This window comes from Hyperolius riggenbachi, chromosome 1 (assembly GCF_040937935.1).
Source record: "Hyperolius riggenbachi isolate aHypRig1 chromosome 1, aHypRig1.pri, whole genome shotgun sequence".
Classification (NCBI taxonomy): Eukaryota; Metazoa; Chordata; class Amphibia; order Anura; family Hyperoliidae; genus Hyperolius; species Hyperolius riggenbachi.
The window spans coordinates 674148249-674168103 of NC_090646.1; the positions used below are offsets into that span (position 1 = coordinate 674148249).

At 42.9% G+C, this 19855-nt stretch overlaps 1 protein-coding gene across 1 annotated transcript; it reads left to right on the forward strand.

Moving 5' to 3' along the window:
* The first annotated feature begins 4721 nt into the window (after positions 1-4721).
* Positions 4722-5893, forward strand: LOC137544381 (tigger transposable element-derived protein 1-like). Its single transcript, XM_068265453.1, is given in 2 exon segments — positions 4722-5240; positions 5243-5893. Coding segments are annotated over 2 exon segments (1170 nt in total).
* Positions 5894-19855: the final 13962 nt, after the last annotated feature.

Sequence of the window (19855 nt, forward strand, 5' to 3'; positions counted from 1 at the left end):
GGGGGTGGTTAGAGGGGAAAATAGATGCAATCAATGCACTGGGGAGGTGATCAGAAGGGGGTCTGAGGGGGATCTGAGGGTTTGGCCGAGTGATCAGGAGCCCACACGGGGCAAATTAGGGCCTGATCTGATGGGTAGGTGTGCTAGGGGGTGACAGGAGGTAATTGATGGGTGTCTCAAGGTGTGATTAGAGGGGGGAATAGATGCAAGCAATGCACTGGCGAGGTGATCAGGGCTGGGGTCTGAGGGCATTCTGAGGGTGTGGGCGGGTGATTGAGTGCCCTAGGGGCAGATAGGGGTCTAATCTGATAGGTAGCAGTGACAGGGGGTGATTGATGGGTAATTAGTGGGTGTTTAGGGTAGAGAACAGATGTAAACACTGCACTTGGGAGGTGATCGGACGTCGGATCTGCGGGCGATCTATTGTGTGGGTGGGTGATCAGATTGCCCGCAAGGGGCAGGTTAGGGGCTGATTGATGGGTGGCAGTGACAGCGGGTGATTGATGGGTGGCAGTGACAGGGGGTGATTGATGGGTGGCAGTGACAGGGGGTGATTGATGGGTGATTGACAGGTGATTGACAGGTAATCAGTGGGTTATTACAGGGGAGAACAGATGTAAATATTGCCCTGGCGAATTGATAAGGGGGGGTCTGAGGGCAATCTGAGCGTGTAGGCGGGTGATTGGGTGCCCGCAAGGGGCAGATTAGGGTCTGATCTGATGGGCAACAGTGAGAGGTGGTGATAGGGGGTGATTGATGGGTGATTGATGGGTAATTTGTGGGTGTTTAGAGGAGAGAATAGATGGAAACACTGCGCTTGGGTGGTGATCTGATGTCGGATCTGCGGGCGATCTATTGGTGTGGGTGGGTGATCAGTTTGCCCGCAAGGGGCAGGTTAGGGGCTGATTGATGGGTGGCAGTGACAGGGGGTGATTGATGGGTGGCAGTGACAGGGGGTGATTGATGGGTGATTGACGGGTGATTGACAGGCGATCAGTGGGTTATTACAGGGAAGGACAGATGTAAATAATGCCCTGGCGAATTGATAAGGGGGGGTCTGAGGGCAATCTGAGCGTGTAGGCGGGTGATTGGGTGCCCGCAAGGGGCAGATTAGGGTCTGATCTGATGGGTAACAGTGACAGGTGGTGATAGGGGGTGATTGATGGGTAATTAGTGGGTGTTTAGAGGAGAGAATAGATGTAAACGCTGCGCTTGGGTGGTGATCTGATGTCGGATCTGCGGGCGATCTATTGGTGTGGGTGGGTGATCAGATTGCCCGCAAGGGGCAGGTTAGGGGCTGATTGATGGGTGGCAGTGACAGGGGGTGATTGATGGGTGATAGGTGATTGGCAGGTGATTGACAGGTGATCAGTGGGTTATTACAGGGAAGAACAGATGTAATTAATGCACTGGTGAATTGATAAGGGGGGGTCAGAGGGCAATCTGAGCGTGTGGGCGGGTGATTGGGTGCCCGCAAGGGGCAGATTAGGGTCTGATCTGATAGGTAAAAGTGACAGGTGGTGATAGGGGGTGATTGATGGGTAATTAGTGGGTGTTTAGAGGAGAGAATAGATGTAAACAATGGATTTGGGAGGTGATCTGATGTCGGATCTGTGGGCGATCTATTGGTGTGGGGGGGGGGGTGATCAGATTGCCCGCAAGGGGCAGGTTAGGGGCTGATTGATGGGTGGCAGTGACAGGGGGTGATTGATGGGTGATTGATGGGTGATTGATGGGTGATTGACGGGTGATTGACAGGTGATCAGGGGGGATAGATGCATACAGTACATGGGGGGGGGGTGTCTGGGGAGAATCTGAGGGGTGGGGGGGGGGGTGATCAGGAGGGAGCAGGGGGCAGGGGGGGGGATAAAAAAAAATTGCGTTTTTAGATAGTGACAGGGAGTGATTGATGGGTGATTAGGGGGGTGATTGGGTGCAAACAGGGGTCTGGGGGGTGGGCAGGGGGGGGTCTGATGGGTGCTGTGGGCGATCTGGGGCGGGGGGGGGGGAAATCAGTGTGCTTGGTGCAGACTAGGGTGGCTGCAGCCTGCCCTGGTGGTCCCTCGGACACTGGGACCACCAGGGCAGGAGGCAGCCTGTATAATACACTTTGTAAACATTACAAAGTGTATTATACACTTTGTATGCGGCGATCGTCGGGTTAACATCCCGCCGGCGCTTCCGTATGGCCGGCGGGATGTTGCGGCGGGTGAGGATGACGCGATCGCTCCGCCCATGCCCCTACAAGGACCGCCGCCATTTGTCTATACGGCGGTCCTTGCGGGGTGCACTTCCCGGCCGCCAATTGTATATACGGCGGTCGGGAAGTGGTTAAGATGAAACATGGATGTAATCCAAAATTACTGAGAGCTTGTGCAATTGAGAAAATACAACCTAATTGGAGGGGATGCCACAAACTACGAAATTTATGTCAAGCAGAAACAAAGTGGATATACACACTCGAGTCGATGCACCCTGAAGGGCTTAATATCGAATTAGATATCAATTGTTTCCTCACTAATGACTAAAATGTAAAAATAAACTACTGCCTGTCTTTGCCTAGAAGAATACATGAGGAATAGATAGGGATATACATATATGGGTGATTTAAATTTAGGATAAATAATAAGTTTTGTATGGGTTCACACTATATAATACATGTATGGGGATGCAGGGGTTGCATCATCATATGGCTTATGGAATACAATGAAATTAGGGGACTAAGGTCCTCTACACATATAAGTAGAATACATTGTGTAAAGGATGTAGACCATCACGTAGGATTGTTTGCAGTATTTATGCGGGATAATACACATTTATAATAATGGGTGTTATCACTGTAGAAATTAGGTGATAGGAGTGAATGTTATGGTAGTTAGAGATTATGTAATGAAGTGGCAATGCCCCCAAGGCGTTTTGAATAATGTAAACCGATCGCCCGTCCAGATGTAGGACACGGCTGGACCGGTTAAATATTAGGGGAATGGTCGCATTGCTGGACGCATAGGGGAACGTCCGCAATGTTTCCATGGGTACAAGGGGCATGGGAGGATCAGGGGGAGGTATTAACATAGGAGGGGGAGTGCCCAGTGATCCATGATGGACATGTTTGGTCATGTGATCGCAATAATGGATCACGGGGCCGATATGGAGAGCGGGCGGCTGCGCAGTAGAAGGGCAGCGGCATGGAGCCGCAGACACGCCCTCCCTGCGTTTCAAGAATACTTAATGGTCCTTCTCACGCATGCACAGTAGCCCCTGATGAGTCACATGACGTGACGAAACCGGTAGGGCGTGGCTTGAGTGCAGCGAGGAGGACGCTGGGACGCCAGGAACGATAGACGGCGGGAGACGAGATGTGCCGTGGCCCTGGACCGGGTGATTGGTGCTATCTTGTGACATACTAAATGGTTTAAAGAGGCGCCCTGGTGGTATATAAAAGCGTTTAAAACCGAGAAAAGGTTCTCGGTTTTAAACTGCTTTTAAACGCTTTTATATACCACCAGGGCATCCCTAAATCCCCATACGATACCCGTGTGAGGGGTGGAGGCAGAACATATGTGGTTTACACCACGGTGGACATCTGCCTGCCTTCTTTTTTCCAAGGAGAGCGACCGCATCCAGGTCCTTAGTGACCTCCCCGAGTGGAGTCGGGTTAATTGTCTCCACCTGCTTCCTGTGGTCGGTTGCCCCTCTGCAACCCACTCTTGTGAGTAGATTCTTATCTTCTATATTGACAATTTTGACTAAACATATTACACTATTGGGCTCCCGTGTTTTTTGTTTCCTGTGCCTTTTCCCCAGAAGGTGTCCTGACACCAATCATCCACTACTATCTTGTGACATGCTTTTAATGATTTTTATGATGTACGCGCAATACTTTTATGTGGTTTATTAAATGAACGGTTTTACACATTGGTGCCCTCTATGCTTGTTCTGAGGTTTCAGTAAAGACAAAGACAAGTAACAGGATACCGGTAATTCTTTATCATACACAGAGGAACGCCATATGTGGGCGCGTTTGCCAGGCATTTACCTGATCATATGACGGTGAGCAGGGAAGAGATAGGCAACTGAGGGGAGCGTATGTTTATGGCTGGTGGAGGTGGTCCCCTGCCCCCTATCCTCACGAGTGTAGTATACCTGTATACGTGTCGTGCACCACGGGATGTTGAGATTGTAATAACAGTCTGCACTATCATCTGGTGTTTTTGTCTTTATATTTGAGGTGTATCCACACTCAGGAGAAGACTACAGGAGTAGGAAGATCCTATTGTATGGAATGAGCGCAGCTATTTTTGAACTTTATCTGCAAACAGGAGTGGTAACTGTATACTAGTGCGCACCACCTATCAGTGACTTTTTATACTCATAGCGCTGTGATACTGTGTATATTTTACTTGAAATCTTGACAATCAAAATAGCCCTCAATTTTTAAAGTACTTTAACTCCATTATTTCAATGCCTGCTTTTGACCCTGAGGAAATTACCCATCTAAAAATCGTTAAAAACATGTTCTACTAACAATTAGTTTTTTCACTTTACAATAAAATAGATACTATTTCACAGTGTTCTGGGTGTTTTTTTAGTCAATAATATTTGCCAATCTCTTGTTAACAAATTATTTATATATTTTTAAAAATGATTTACTTTAAATATGTTTACTATTTGGTTACAGACGATCAACAATTGGAACGATCATAAAAGATAAAGCAAAAATAATGGAGCATGTGAAAGGTCATATACCAATGAATTCTACAGTTATAACCAAGCAACGTGGTGGTTTAATTATTGAGATGGAAAGGCTGTTGGTAATTTGGATAGAAGACCAAAATCAGCGCAATGTTCCTATCAGTCTTGCTATAGTGCAGGAAAAGGCCATAAGCATCTTTAATGATTTAAAAGATAGGCGATCATCAGCAAGTGAAGTCAAATGCAATGAAGAATTTGTTGCCAGTAGAGGTTGGTTCAGTCGCTTTAGAGAAAGGGCGCAATTGCACAATGTCAGAGTACAAGGTGAAGCAGCTAGTGCCAATGGAGAAGCTGCAAGCAATTTTCCCGAGACATTTGAAGATATCATTGACCAGGGAGGCTATGTGCCAGAACAAATTTTTAATGTAGACGAAACTGGTTTGTTTTGGAAGAAAATGGCTGAGAGGACCTACATTTCCAAAGAAGAAAAAAGTGCCCCAGGACACAAGGCATCAAAAGATAGGCTGACTTTACTTCTTGAGGGTAATTGGCATCTGGTGATTTTAAGATTAAGCCTATGTTAGTGAATCTCACCCTGAATCCAAGGGCATTACGCAATATCACAAAGGCATCTCTCCCTGTGATTTGGAAGGCAAATACAAAAGCTTGGGTTACACTTGCTCTCTTTGAAGACTGGTTTTTAAACCATTTTGTCCCTGCTGTTGGAATGTTCTTTCTGGAACAGTAATATTCATTTAAAATTCTGCTTGTCCTCGACAATGCCCATGGACACCCAAACACTTTGGATAGCCTTCATCCCAATGTAAAGGTGGTATTTATGCCACCCAAAACCATATCACTACTACAGCTAATGGATCAGGGTGTCATAGCTACCTTCAAGGCCTACTACCTACGGAGAACCTTTTCACAAGCTATCAAGGTTACTGAACAGAATGCTATGACCTTAAAGGAGTTCTGGAAGAATTATAACATTTATCATGCCATTCAAAATATTGCTGCTGCATGGGATGTAGTGAAAGAGTCAACTATAAGAGGAGTTTGGAACAAATTGTGCCCCCAATTTGCTGAAGAATTTCTGGGATTTACAGATGAAGAAATTGCTGAAACCAGGCAAAATCTGGTAGTCATGGGTAATCAGCTAGATCTGGACATTTCTGAAGATGACATCAGAGTTACTTAACTCTCATGGCAAAGAACTTAGCAATGAAGATCAGAGATTAAGCAGTAAATGACAGCAGCTATTGAAGAAAACCAAGAGCAAGAAAATCCAGAAAGAAAAGTTTGCTACGAAACCGTTCGCTGATGCTTTTAGTCTCATTGTATCAGGATCTTGCTCTTCCAACTTTGCCATTCCTGCTTCAGATAGGTTCACCAAGGCTTACCGTACAGTTACTGAAGGACTGAGATGCTACAGGGTCATTTATAATGAGAAAAGGAAAAACAGCAGAGTACAAACATCCCTGGATTCCTATTTCAGGAAACACACTCCAGAACTAGAAACCGATCATGATTACATCATACTAACTCCATGTTCTCCATCATCCTCTACAACAGCCTATATTATTGATTTGTTTTGTCAGTTCTGGATTACTTTCAGGCTAAACTATAATGCTAAGCAGACACAGACCCTAAAGCTTTGCAACTCTGATCAGTATGATTTAATGTTTTATTGTTTGCCAACAGGTACCAGAGCTGCAAATAAAAAATGAAACCTACAACCAGGCCCGGTTATCTTCCGTCAACCTTCCAGCTGTGTCCATTTGCCTCCTGGGTCCTCCATTCCTCTCATCCTTAATGCTCTTCTTTCATCTGACAACAGGCAGGCCATGGGAAGGGCCACTTCCAATTGGGCATCTGCTGGAAAGCTGCAGGATCACAAGAACGGGGGACACAGAGCACGAATGGACAGCAATGGAGGGTCAGCCTTAGGTGAGGAACTGCGGCCCTGGCTGTAAGTCTCCGTTTTATTCCAGTTCAGGTTCACTTTGAGGATGTAGCGCTGTCATGCCTGCAGTCCTATGCAAGCAGACTCAGACCCTGACTGTACGTACCATCCTCACTAGGAATTTCATTGTACTGTGCATTATTCTAGGTTCCTTGGTTGTTTAACCACTTCACCACTGAGGGGTTTTACTCCTTGAGCACCAGAGCAATTTTCACCTTTCAGCGCTCCTTCCATTCATTCGTCTATAACTTTATCATTACTTATCACAATGAAATGAACTATATCTTGTTTTTTCTGCCACCTATTAGGCTTTCTTTAGCTGGCACATTATGCCAAGAATTATTTTATTCTAAATGTGTTTTAATGGGAAAATAGGAAAAATAGGAAAAATGTGGGAAAAAATGTATTATCTTTCAGGTTTCGTCCTTTATAGTTTTTAAATAATGCATGCTACTGTAATTAAAACCCATTAAATGTATTTCCCCATTTGTCCCGGTTATAAAACCGTTTAAATTATGTCCCTATCACAATGTTTGGCGCCAAGATTTTTTTTGGAAATAAAGGTGCATTTTTTTCAGTTTTGCGTCCATCCCTAATTACAAGCCCATAGTTTATAAAGTAACAGTGTCATACCCTCTTGACATAAATATTTAAAAAGTTCAGTCCCTAAGGTAACTATTTATGTATTTTTTTTAATTGCATTTTTTGTAATTACAAAATAGCGGGCGGCGGCGGCGTGCACGAGCGCAGGGGCGCACGGACAAGCGAGCAGGAGCGCGAAAAGCGGCGGAATCTGCGTCAGGTACGGATTTCTCGGAAAAAGGGACGGAGAAATCCGTACGGCTGGGCGTAAAGTGGTTAATGTTATTTAAGTCTGCAGTATTTAAAAATGTTTGTTTGAATGTACAGAGAGGGAAAAATTAAATACTTTTGTATTTTGACAACAAGCTCCATGTTTCTATACTTGTAATTTACAGTACTTGAAAAGAATAGCCGTTCCAACTTAAGAACTAATTCAGGTTAACTACCTCAGTACCGCCCCACGCCAATGGGCGTGGCCGCGGCGGCAGCCCCATGACCGCCTAACACCAATTGACGTCAAGCCCTGGGGCTCTAATTTGCATGCGATCGCGCGCACATCTCATGCTTGGGGGGGCGATCTCCACCCCCTCTTCAGTCTCCGAGCGGCTATTGCGCAGCGATCAGCAGCAGTGCTGCATTGGGGACAGCCGTGTGACACGGCTGTCCCCCTGGGGGACAAGAGAGCGATCGACAGTGATATGCTAAAGCCTATCACAGCCGATCGCTGTGATAGTGTAGCAGGTAGAAAAGAGGGTACCTTTTTTTTAAATATATATTTGCATTATTACCTGGTCAGCAGCTTTAAATGAGGTGCTGCTGACACAGGTTTGTAAGTAAGGGCATTTTGCCCTTAGTCAAGATGGCCGCTGCCGCGTGTGTAGGCAGGGCTGACGGCTATGCGGAGAGGGGAGTGAGTGCACGCGTACATATTGACGCATGCACTCCTCCCGGTTGCCCAGACAACCAGGACACGTCGGGTAAGGCTCTCATGCGTAGAGCCGGCCGCGTTCATTACGCGTGTGAGGAAGGAAGGTTGCTAAGCAACCAGACACGCGCGAGAGAGCCGTTAGAGATATAACAGCTCTCTGAGGAGACGGTGTGGCGCAGTTTTGGAGCAGACAGAGGATGAGGAAGGACGCAGCAGGCTGAGCTGAAGAAAAGCAGGCCCAAAAAGCTGTGGCAGACGACATGTCGGGAAGAAAGTAATGCGCTTAGATGATTCTTCAATCCTCCATTTATAGCCATCAGTCCATCAAAGCTGACAAGGAGTGGGGAAGCCAGGAGAGAGATTCCAGTCAGAGGAAAAGAGCCAGACAGATGTATAGCCAGTGATTCTTGATATAGAGAGATGCTAGAAAAGAAATCGTTCAAGAGGACACATATGAACTATGATTAATGTTATGATAAATCAGCATGTGACAAGGAAGATACTTTAATATTTTGATTATAGTGAAGTTGGCTCTGGTACTATCCCTCACTGCTGAAGCATAGTGTTAGTGAGGATGAGAATTAAGACTGGCCATCCCTAATGGTGATGATTAGAATCTCACTTGTATTTTTATACGTTTGACTGGATGGTTGCGTAGTCAGCAGGATGGAGGCGGAGTTACAGTCAGAGGGCCAAAGCCCCACTCCAGGAACCAGTGCCGCTGCGGGGGAAAGATCCCATTTAACACCTTCTGCTTATCAGATGACACCTGTTGGGCTTCTGGCCACTTATTTGCCCAAATTTAATGGCAATAATATGTTGCTACGAGATTGGATTGAACGGATTCGAAGTGCTGTTAAGGCTTATAAAGTTCCCGTGGAAATTCAGCGAGAAATAGCTATCCTAGTTTTAGAGGGAGATGCACGCAAGACTATCGTCATCTCTGAACTCCCTGAACCTGCCCCATTAGAGGCAATTATTGAAATTTTGGAGGAGATATATGGAGATCCAGCTGATCTACATATATTGCGTAAAAGATTTATTGATCGTATACAAAAGCAAGAGGAGACTATTCCTCAATTTGCAAATGCCCTTAAAGATCTGCTGAATGCCCTGACTCAAAAAGAAATAGAAGAAGATGAGATTTCTAATGTAGATGCCGAGGCCTGGTTGGTACACCAGTTTTTGTTGGGTTTGAGGAGTGGAACCATTCGACAACATCTCAAGGAAAAATTAGAAAGAGAACGAAAAATTGAATTTCATAAATTGCAAAGTTTAGCTGTGAAATATCAGCAGGAAGAGTAGGCCATGCAGAGCACTCCTTTTCAAAGGAATGTGCAAGTTCCTAACCTACCAGTTATTGATACGAAACAAGTAAGCAAGAAGGCGAAAGAGAGTTTAACTGGAGCGGTACAAAAGTTGACTGAGGAAATTCAACAATTGAGAAAAGAAAGATCCTTCCCCAATAGTAATAAATTGCTTTCTGGAACTGGGAATGAAAGAGAGATTTCTTTTGTTTGTTGGAATTGCGGAAAGGCTGGACATATTGCTCGAAACTGCAACAATCGTCGATACTCGGAGCGACGACCATATTTAAACTGAAATATCCTGCAGTGGAGGGTCACACTGTGGGAAGAAATGGAATGACCCCAGAGGAAGAGATAAATCAGCAAATAGTAGGTTAATGTCCAAAAATTTGTGTTTTATTGGATGATCGTCTCGTTAACTGTTTAATTGACACGGGTTCTCAAGTTACTGCAATTTACTGCAATGGAAGAGGATTTCTTTTATAAAACGTACCCAGAAAAAACGACTGGAATTCAAGACTCCTGGGTATCATTGACTGCCGCTAATCATTTACCTGTACCAGTCAAAGGAATAACTTGGATGACACTGCAGATTGAAGGGGCTCAGTTACCCAAATGGGGAATTCTGATAGTCAAGAATAAGGAAGCATCAGCTGAACCAGTAATTTTGGGCATGAATATTCTCAAAGATTTAAATTTACAACTCTTTAAAGCGGAATATAACCCTGCATTTCAACTTTGCTCTAAAACATTATTTACAGCATATTATATGCAAAAAGCATTTTTTTTTACTAGACCAGCATTGGAAGGGTTAAACACAGAGGTTTTAAGTTCCGTGCAGACGTTCAGATAGTTACATTCTATTTAGTTATATGTATATATTTAGATATGTTACACACTCTTTGGCTGTCCTCCAACTCCTTCTCAGTGAGAGAGATGAGTCACAATAAACACTTAGATACATTTGTGTAAACAAAAAGTATCTAACTGAAGTTCGGATGCGTCTGCAAAAATCTCCAGGGACTTTAAAGCCCTGTGTTACCCTTCCAATGCTGGTCTAGTAAAAAAAAAAATGCTGGTTGCATATAATATACTGTAAATAATGTTTTAGAGCAAAGTTGAAATGCAGGGTTATATTCCGCTTTAATTATTACAATCAAGACCGATTGGGAGTTCTTCCAAAATCACAACCAGATCGGATGGTATATCAACAGTTGATAAAGATGGGGAAGGCTCAAAAACATGTTGATGGTTGTCACGGAGAATTGGGACTTATACGATCCCTTTATAAACGAGCCATAAGAGTCCCTGCCCAGGCTGAAAGAATAATCCAGTTATCAGTGGGAACGCATTAACCCACTACTGGGGTCACAGTTATGATTGAGCCTGAGATTAATAGGACTGGCGTCTTGATCGCTCGAACAATAGCAGTTATAAAAAAAGGAGCCCTTCCAGTAAGGGTAATGAATTGGAGTACTGAAGAAGTAATAATACCAGCTGGGACGTTAATGGCTAAAGTTTATCCCATTGATGTAGTATCTGCGGGAATCAAAGAGGGTTGCTCTTTGGGGTCTGCCAAGGATTCTACCTGTGCTCAGGATAAGGAACACGCTGCTGCAGAAAGAATTATTCAGGCTATGACTCTTGAATGGGACTCTTTTGATACTGATCAGAAAACTGCAAGGTTGGTACTAATAAGCACCATAATTTAAGTGTTTTCTCAGGGAGAAATGGACCTAGGATGTGCCAATCAGATCTCTCACCGGATAAACACTGAAAACCACATCCCTATTCGGGAGCGTTATCAACATCTATCTCCTCTCCTATATCAGGAAGTTAAAACAATGTTCCATGAGATGATCCAGACAGGAGTAGTAGAGGAAAGCAAGAGTCCCTGGGCAGCCCCGATTGTCCTAGTTAAGAAAAAGAATGGAACCTTGCGTTTCTGTGTGGATTATAGAAAATTGAATGCTGTGACTGTTCGAGATGCTTACCCTCTTCCCCGAATTGACGATTCTTTAATGACATTAGGAAAGGCCCAATATTTTTCAACTCTTGACTTACATAGTGGATATTGGCAGATAGCCATGGACCCAAAAGATAAGGAAAAAACGCTTTCATCACCCCTATGGGTCTATTTCAATTCAATCGCATGTCGTTCGGATTAACTAATGCTCCTGCCACATTTAAACGAGCAATGGAAGCATGTCTCGGAAATTTTAACTATGAACATTTATTAATCTATTTGGATGATATTATTGTATTCTCCTCTTCTTTTTATCAGCATATACAACATTTACAATTAGTATTTCAACGGTTACAGCAATTTGGATTCAAACTTAAGCCACAGAAGTGTCATGTATTTAGGCAAACAATTTCCTTTTTGGGACATCAGATTACAAAAGAAGGAGTCCATCCTAGTCCAGATAAAGTGGAGGTCATTTAGAACTGGAAACCGCCTAAGAATGTCACTGAGGTACGATCCTTTTTAGGAATGGTGAGTTACTATCGGAAGTTCATTCCGAAATTTGCGCAACATGCGGGACCGCTGCATTTACTTCTAAAAGGTGCTAAAGCCAAGTCTGGGAAAGAAGTAGTTTCTTGGGGCCAAGAACAAGAAGAAGCATTCGAGTGGTTGAAACAACAAATCACTACACCTCCTATATTGGCCTTTGCAGACTTCAGTGAACCTTTTAGGGTTTATAATGATGCAAGTATGAGAGGGTTGGGAGCTATCCTCACACAGATTCAAAATGGAAAGGAACGAGTTATAGCCTTCGCCAGTAGAAGTTTAAGGGACACAGAAAGAAAAATGGAACATTACAGCTCTTTTAAGTTGGAATTGTTAGCGGTAGTATGGGCTATTACAGAAAAATTTGCTGAATATTTAACTGGGGCTAAGTTTACTGTGTATACAGATAATAACCCAGTCGCTTATCTACAAACTGCAAAACTAGGTGCTCTTGAACATAGATGGGTGGCTAGGTTAGCTAAGTTTGATTTTGTGATCAAATACCAACCAGGGAAGGTGAATGCATGTGTGGATTCTCTGTCCAGATATCCCTATGAAATTCCAGTTACAGATATGGATTTGGAATTAGAGGAAGTGGAACTGACTCCAATAGGAAGAAAAGCAAAAATTGCAGTGGAAACCTTTCAGCAAGCACAGACTCAGATGGAAGAATATGACTGGGTTACATTTCAAGAAAGAGATCCCATTTTGAGTCCCCTTAAGAATTGGGTACAAGTTGGCAAGAAACTTCTCTAAAGGTCCAGAAAACCCTGGATCTGGAGCTTGTAAAACTGTTGCGGCAATGGACTCGTTTAAGCATACATAATAATATCTTGTATCGAAAAGTGAAGCTAAAGCACCAATTACAATCTACTAGACAAGTGGTGTTATCTCAGTCCTTAGCTGTCAAAATCTTGCCTGAATTTCATCATCAACTGAGCCATTGGGGAACAGAGAAGACATTGCAATGATTCTAGACTAGATTTTATTGTAACAATGCTAGATGGTTTATAGAACAAGTGTGCCAACGGTGTTCCCAGTGTGCAATTAATAAAGGAGCTGACACTAAAGTTTCTCCATTGAAGTGGAATACCTTCGCACCTCTGGAAGTTACCTGTAGAGTAGGGTCAGGGGTAAGAATCTGACTATTTGTAGGAGTGAGGTGGGGTAAACATCTGGCTAACTGAGGTGGTGAGGCATCTTGCTACATATGGATGGGGTGGAGGCTTTTGCATTTCTATATATAATAGGTGGAAGGAGCATCTGAAAATCTCTACTACATCTACACTGCCAAAGGGGAGGCTAGCATCAGCCTACTTTTACTGGTAATGTTTGTTGAGATGTAGCAAACACTTTGTGTGCAGCCTGGCTCTGTACTACTTCAGGCTCGCTATGTTACCTCTGTAGCACTTATGCGTTGTGCACGATGTCACGTACATGCAGATAGCGGACATGGGTGCTTCATTAAGGATGCACACTGCCGTACCAGCGCCTGTGTACTATTGAGGGACCATAGTGATACAGAAGCAGTACAGAGCCAGGCTGCCCTCATCTAAACTGTTTGCTTGCGTACTGTCCTCTTCATCTAATGTGATGCATGATGGTCATGGGGCGATTGGTGACAGTTGGCCGTTGGCAGTAAAAATCCAACCCATAGGGCCCGTTTCTACTATACGCAGCTTGGATGCAGAAATACAAACTCCAATGAATGCCTAGGACCCTCATTTCAATAAATGTGATTTTTATAATGCAGTTTTTGACATAGTCATTCATTGGAGTCATTTTTTTTTTGCATCCAATGTGCGTGTAGTTGAAAGAGGCCATAACTGTTTGTATGGTTGTTTTGGTTGCAAATTACAATCTGCCTATTGTTTGTGGGCGTCAAGGCAATTTGTCTATCGTGGGTGAAAAGGGTGGTCGAGGCAATGTGGCTATTGTTGGTGGTGGGGGGCGGTGGATTGAGGCAGTGTTGCTCTGGTTGGTGAAGGCAGTGCAATGAAATTTGGCTATGCTAGTGAAACAATGTGGCTATTTGGGTGCTTAAAGCCCAATCTACATGATACGATTCTTTGTGCGATTCGATTACGATTCTATTTACAATCTGATTAAATCTGACATGTCCGATCGTAATTCCATTCGATTCAATTCAATTTGCCATTGCAAAACAATAGCAAATCGAATTGAATCCCGATCGGATATCTCGGATTTAATCGTATCGTAAATAGAATTGTAATCGAATCGCACAAATAATCGTATCGTGTACATTGGGCTTTAGGAAATCTGACTATTTATTTGGCGGGGGGAAAAAGGTAGGATGTGTAGCAGAACTCTGTCCTTCTTTGAAGGGTTGTTTATTGAATCAGCCTATTGTATGTTGGGTAGTTTGAAGCAATTTACAATCTTGCTCTCGTGCGTGGTGGCGGTGTAGCTCACGAAATATATATTCACAGGTTGACGGTATTGATCAAGAATTTTTTTTTTTAAAAGACATGCCAAATTGCTACGTACCACGTTGACCCCATTGAACTAACCGCAAACATCAAGGCATGATACTTCATACTTTTCCGAAGGATGTCAACAGAATTGAAAATTGGCTAAAAAACATTGGAATTTCGGGAGATAAGTACAGACAAGGAACTCATTTTCAATGGCAAACCTGGAGATAGATATCGTATTTGTGCTCAGATCATTTTCTTCCTACAGATTATGAAATTCGATGAGTCAAATCGTATTTGAAAGAGGACACTATTCGGACGGTTTTTAAATTATGTGAAGAGATCTCGTGCACCCAATTGCCGAAACGGAAAAGAGAGACACGCCAACAGTCAAATTCTTCAGCTGAAGCATCAAATTCCTCAAGAGGATGCTCAAGTTGTGGATGCAGACTTGCGCAATACATCTCAGTTGAAGCATCAACTCAAACAGACAAAATTGTTAACACCCCCCAGGAAGAGATTTTCATTCAAGTTCTTGAGGAGGAAGTTCCATCGACTCCTATTAAAGTTAATAAGAAGGTGAAGCGTACTTTAGAATTCTGACCACTTCCGTCCACGATGGAGGCTACTGAATCTGCTGGAAGATTTGAAAATTATGAAGAGGAAGACGTGTTTGAACTGGAATGTAATGAAAACGTGGATCCAACATCCAAAAAGAAGAAATCACTGGATTCAACATATGAGCCAGATGAAAGTGAGCACACCCTTTATCTCACTACATCAACGATTCCAGAAGAAGACCAAACACCTTCAACCCCTGAAGAGTTGGTGGACAAACGGAAATGTATTGTCTTCGAATCTGCTTTGGACAGTCTTTTAAAACAGAAGTTTTGTCTGCGTGAAGACTGTTTTTGCAAGATCACTTCACTGAAGAAACGGGTGATGGCTTCACTTCTGATTGTGCACTCGACATGCGAGGATGGACACTACTGCAAACTATGGGAAAGCCAACCCTGTTGTAGGAATTATGCGGCTGGAGACGTCCTCCTCGGTGCAAGTATTGCGGTAAATGGGGCTAGTTATACCAAAGTAAAGGACATGTTCGATTTTTTGGGTATGCCTATATTTACATCGACGACTTTCGGTAAGTATCAAACTAAATGTATCTTTCCAGGAATTGACCATCATTGGCAAAAGGTAAGAGAAAGCTTTGTCAGCAAAAACGCTGATAAATCTCTTTACGTATGTAGTGATGGTCAATGTGACTCCCCAGGATTTAGTGCCAAATGCTGCACCTACAGTTTTATGGACTCCAACTCATCAAAAATTTGTGATTTTGAACTCGTCCAGGTTTCAGAAACAAAGTCATCGGTGGAAATGGAACTACTGGCCTTTGAAAGATGTCTGGACAGATTGAAAGGGAATTTGGACATCAGCGTCGTGGGCACAGATAAATATCTTGGAATTCGGAAACTCATGGCAACGAAATATGAAGACACCAACCACCAATTCGACCTGTAGTACTTCGCGAAAAATTTTAAGAAAAAGTTGCTTGCTCTCTCAAAGAAACGCAACGGAAAAGATCTCACTGAGTGGATTGGTCCAATTTTAAACCACTTATATTGGTGTAGCAGGACATGTCGCTGAGACCCTGAGATTTTCCATAGAAAATGGGAGTCCATGCTACACCATGTGGCGAACGAACATTCGTGGGAAGAGGACGGCGAAACCAGAAAATCTGAACATCTGTCTCTTGAAGAAGCGAACCTAAAGAGAGCATGGATTCGGAGGGCATCACCAACTTTTGATGCATTGTCCCTATTGGTCAAGTCCAGGGAATTCATCCAAGACATTCCTTATTTAACTGGCTTCTGCAAGACAGGAAGATTGGAAACCTTTCACAGCCTGGTTTTAAAATATCGTCCAAAGAGGATCCATTATGGCTTTGATACCATGGAGGCAAAGACCAAGTTGGCCATTTTATATCACAACAACAATGTCAAGCGCTAACAGGCCAAAATAAAGCAACCGAGGACTGGAACTTATGAGCTTTGAACAGAAAGGACTGTACTCGAATATCCACGTGGAAGAAAAGCCTGAATTGTCCAAAAGAAATACATGCCCATGTCTAAAGAACACGTGAAACCGATGATGATCGACATGTTGCGCATCATTGAAGGAAGTCTCCAATCAACTTGGACTTCTAAAAGAAAGAAATACCCCACAAATATTGCTGTGGAACCCAGACCGCACAAGAAACAGGCTGTTGGTGAATTTACAAGCCGATTTCCCACATCGCTGGAAGCCAGATGTGAGTGATTATTTGATTACATGTTCATATATTCTCTTCCGTTATTGCATAGTTACGTTTATTGTTAACACATTACTTTTTTTAGTTTATATTTCAGACATTCTTTCTGGAGGCAAGTGATCTGGTTTTTGAATGTCCTTGCAAAGGTAAAATCACAATGTCAACCTTAAAAATATTTTTTAATAAATGTTATTTTTGAACAAGAGTCTATGTAGCAATATGGTAACCTTGACCATTTATTTTTCTATTTTTCTTTGGCAGGAAAGAATTGTCTTATTGTTTATATTTTGCAAAAGATTGATTATATGGGCACGCAGGCGTGTTCTTGAAATGAATATATATCACAATTAAAATAGATAGACTAATTTATTTGGTTCGTAATTTTATAAAAGAAGTGTTGCGAAATTTTGCATGCTTTACCCACACAGGCACTCTACCTCGTATCCACACCCGGAAATGATGTGTTCCACCGCTCTTCCCAGCTTGTGGAAATGATATTGCGAGAAAGGTCCGAGCGGATCTATTTGTGAGGTTCAAGAGTTGAGACCTCCTCAATTTAGGTACCTTAGTTGTCCACGGGGCGCCCATCCAAGCTGGGAGCGGTGGAACGCATCATTTCCGGGTGTGGATACGAGGTGGAACGCAGAGTGAAGTTGAGCAAGTCACCACCTCCAGGAAAGAAGTGACGTCGTTACGAAAACACGCTCTGAGCCATACGGCTAGAAGCGCTGCCAAACTCCCGCAAGATCCAAACGGGAATCACGTCTGTCACTTTGAGTGTTTTACCCAAACCACGGAGGCTCTTGCTGACGGAAGTTTGAGGCGGATTGACCATAACCCGCTCAGAGTCTGAAGCAGGAACATTCACAGGTGATATCAAGTTTACGTATATATCTATCATGCAAGGTATGGAATAATTGCGGACTGTGCGGGACTGCATATGTGCGTAACAGTAATCTGTATAACCTGCATAAGGAAACTGAGTTGTCTCCTTCCATACAGAAGAGGGATATTCACTGCAAATTATAGTGTCAATTGACTAAGGATTTTCTTATACATGTATATATATATATATTTTTTATCCAATTTTTATTCAGGACACCATATTGCTCCCATGTGTGGATGGTTAGAGTGCCTGTGTGGGTAAAGCATGCATAATTTCGCAACACTTCTTTTATAAAATTACGAACCAAATAAATTAGTCTATCTATTTTAATTGTGATATATATTCATTTCAAGAACTTATCATGCCTAAACTTATCATGCCTAAACTTATCATGCCTAAACTGAGTTTAGGCATGATAAAAATGGTTATCGCGCCTAAAGTCTTTAACTGGGTTATCACCGCTTTGTGAATCGAGCCCAATGTGTTGTTTTGCATGTTTTTTTGTATTTTCCAGCTCCAAATTTTCAATTTCACAAGCTAAATGATCTTGTTCCTGAGGCTCCTGTTGTGTAGAGTCATGAGGATCCCCTGGTGATGTTCTGGCAATACTTGGTTTCTCGTAAAAACTGAGCCAAGGGAGGGAACTTACTCCAGTACTCCATCATTTTCTTCATCTAATAGATAATAAATGCAAACCATTAGGAAACATTAAAGAACTACGAGAGGTTTTTTTTTTGTACTAAATTTCAAAGAATGTAAAAAGTAAGTTAATTAGTACATAGTTAGGATGGCCCAGGGGATTTTGGTCTTATAATAATTAAAAAAATATAATGTCCACTGACAAACACAGATTCACTTAGAATATGCTCAATCCTTACTGCACTATGGTGGCCTTCCTGTGCCGGTAGGAGTATCAGTGTGTAAGCGTCATGTAAGGTTGCCAGCTCTAACCATGTACTTTGAGAATACTTTGCAGAATCTTTAACCACCCTGCCTTTAAATTTCCTCCGAAAAAGTGTTTCAATTAATTTCCAAAAATGTTTAACCTTTTCGTTTTTTAAAATCATTTTTTTTTTTGTTATTGAATTCAATACAGGTTATTGTATTGAATTCAATAAAAAAAAAAAGATTGCTGCGAGATGTTGATGACGCAGTGTGACCCTGGTGTCATCAACGCAGATCAGGGACATGTGATCGCCGAAGGAGAATCAAAATCCGCCAAGGGACATGGAAGCAGGCACTGGGGAAGCTATCATAGGTACGTGACGAGGGATCAGTATGCCAATGGTAAGTATAAGAGCCATATGTATAGCCAGGTTTAGTTAGCCAAATGTGCAGCCAGGTACAGTGGCTTGCAAAAGTATTCGGCCCCCTTGAAGTTTTCCACATTTTGTCACATTACTGCCACAAATATGAATCAATTTTATTGGAATTCCACGTGAAAGACCAATACAAAGTGATGAACATGTGAGAAGTGGAACGAAAATCATACATGATTCCAAACATTTTTTACAAATAAATAACTGCAAAGTGGGGTGTGCATAATTATTCAGCCCCCTTTGGTCCGAGTGCAGTAAGTTGCCAATAGACATTGCATGATGAGTGCTAACGACTAAATAGAGTGCACCTGTGTGTAATCTAATGTCAGTACAAATACAGCTGCTCTGTGACGGCCTCAGAGGTTGTCTAAGCGAATATTGGGAGCAACAACACCCTGAAGTCCAAACAACACACCAGAAAGGTCAGGGATAAAGTTATTGAAAAAATTAAAGCAGGCTTAGGCTACAAAAATATTTCCAAAGCCTTGAACATCCCACGAAGCACTGTTCAAGCGATCAATCAGAAATGGAAGGAGTATGGCACAGCTGTAAACCTAATAAAGACAAGGCCGTCCACCTAAACTCACAGCCCGAACAAGGAAAGCGATGATCAGAAATGCAGTCAAGAGGCCCAAGGTGACTCTGGACGAACTGCAGAAGTCTACAGCTCAGGTGGGGAAATCTGTCCATAGGACAACTATTAGTCATGCACTGTACAAGGTTGGCCTTTATGGAAGAGTGGCAAGTAGAAAGCCATTGTTAACAGAAAAGCATAAGTCGTCCCATTTGCAGTTTGCCACAAGCCATGTGGGGACACAGCAAACATGTGGAAGAAGGTGCTCTGGTCAGATGAGACCAAAATGAAACTTTTTGGCCAGAATGCAAAACGCTATGTGTGGTGGAAAACTAACACTGCA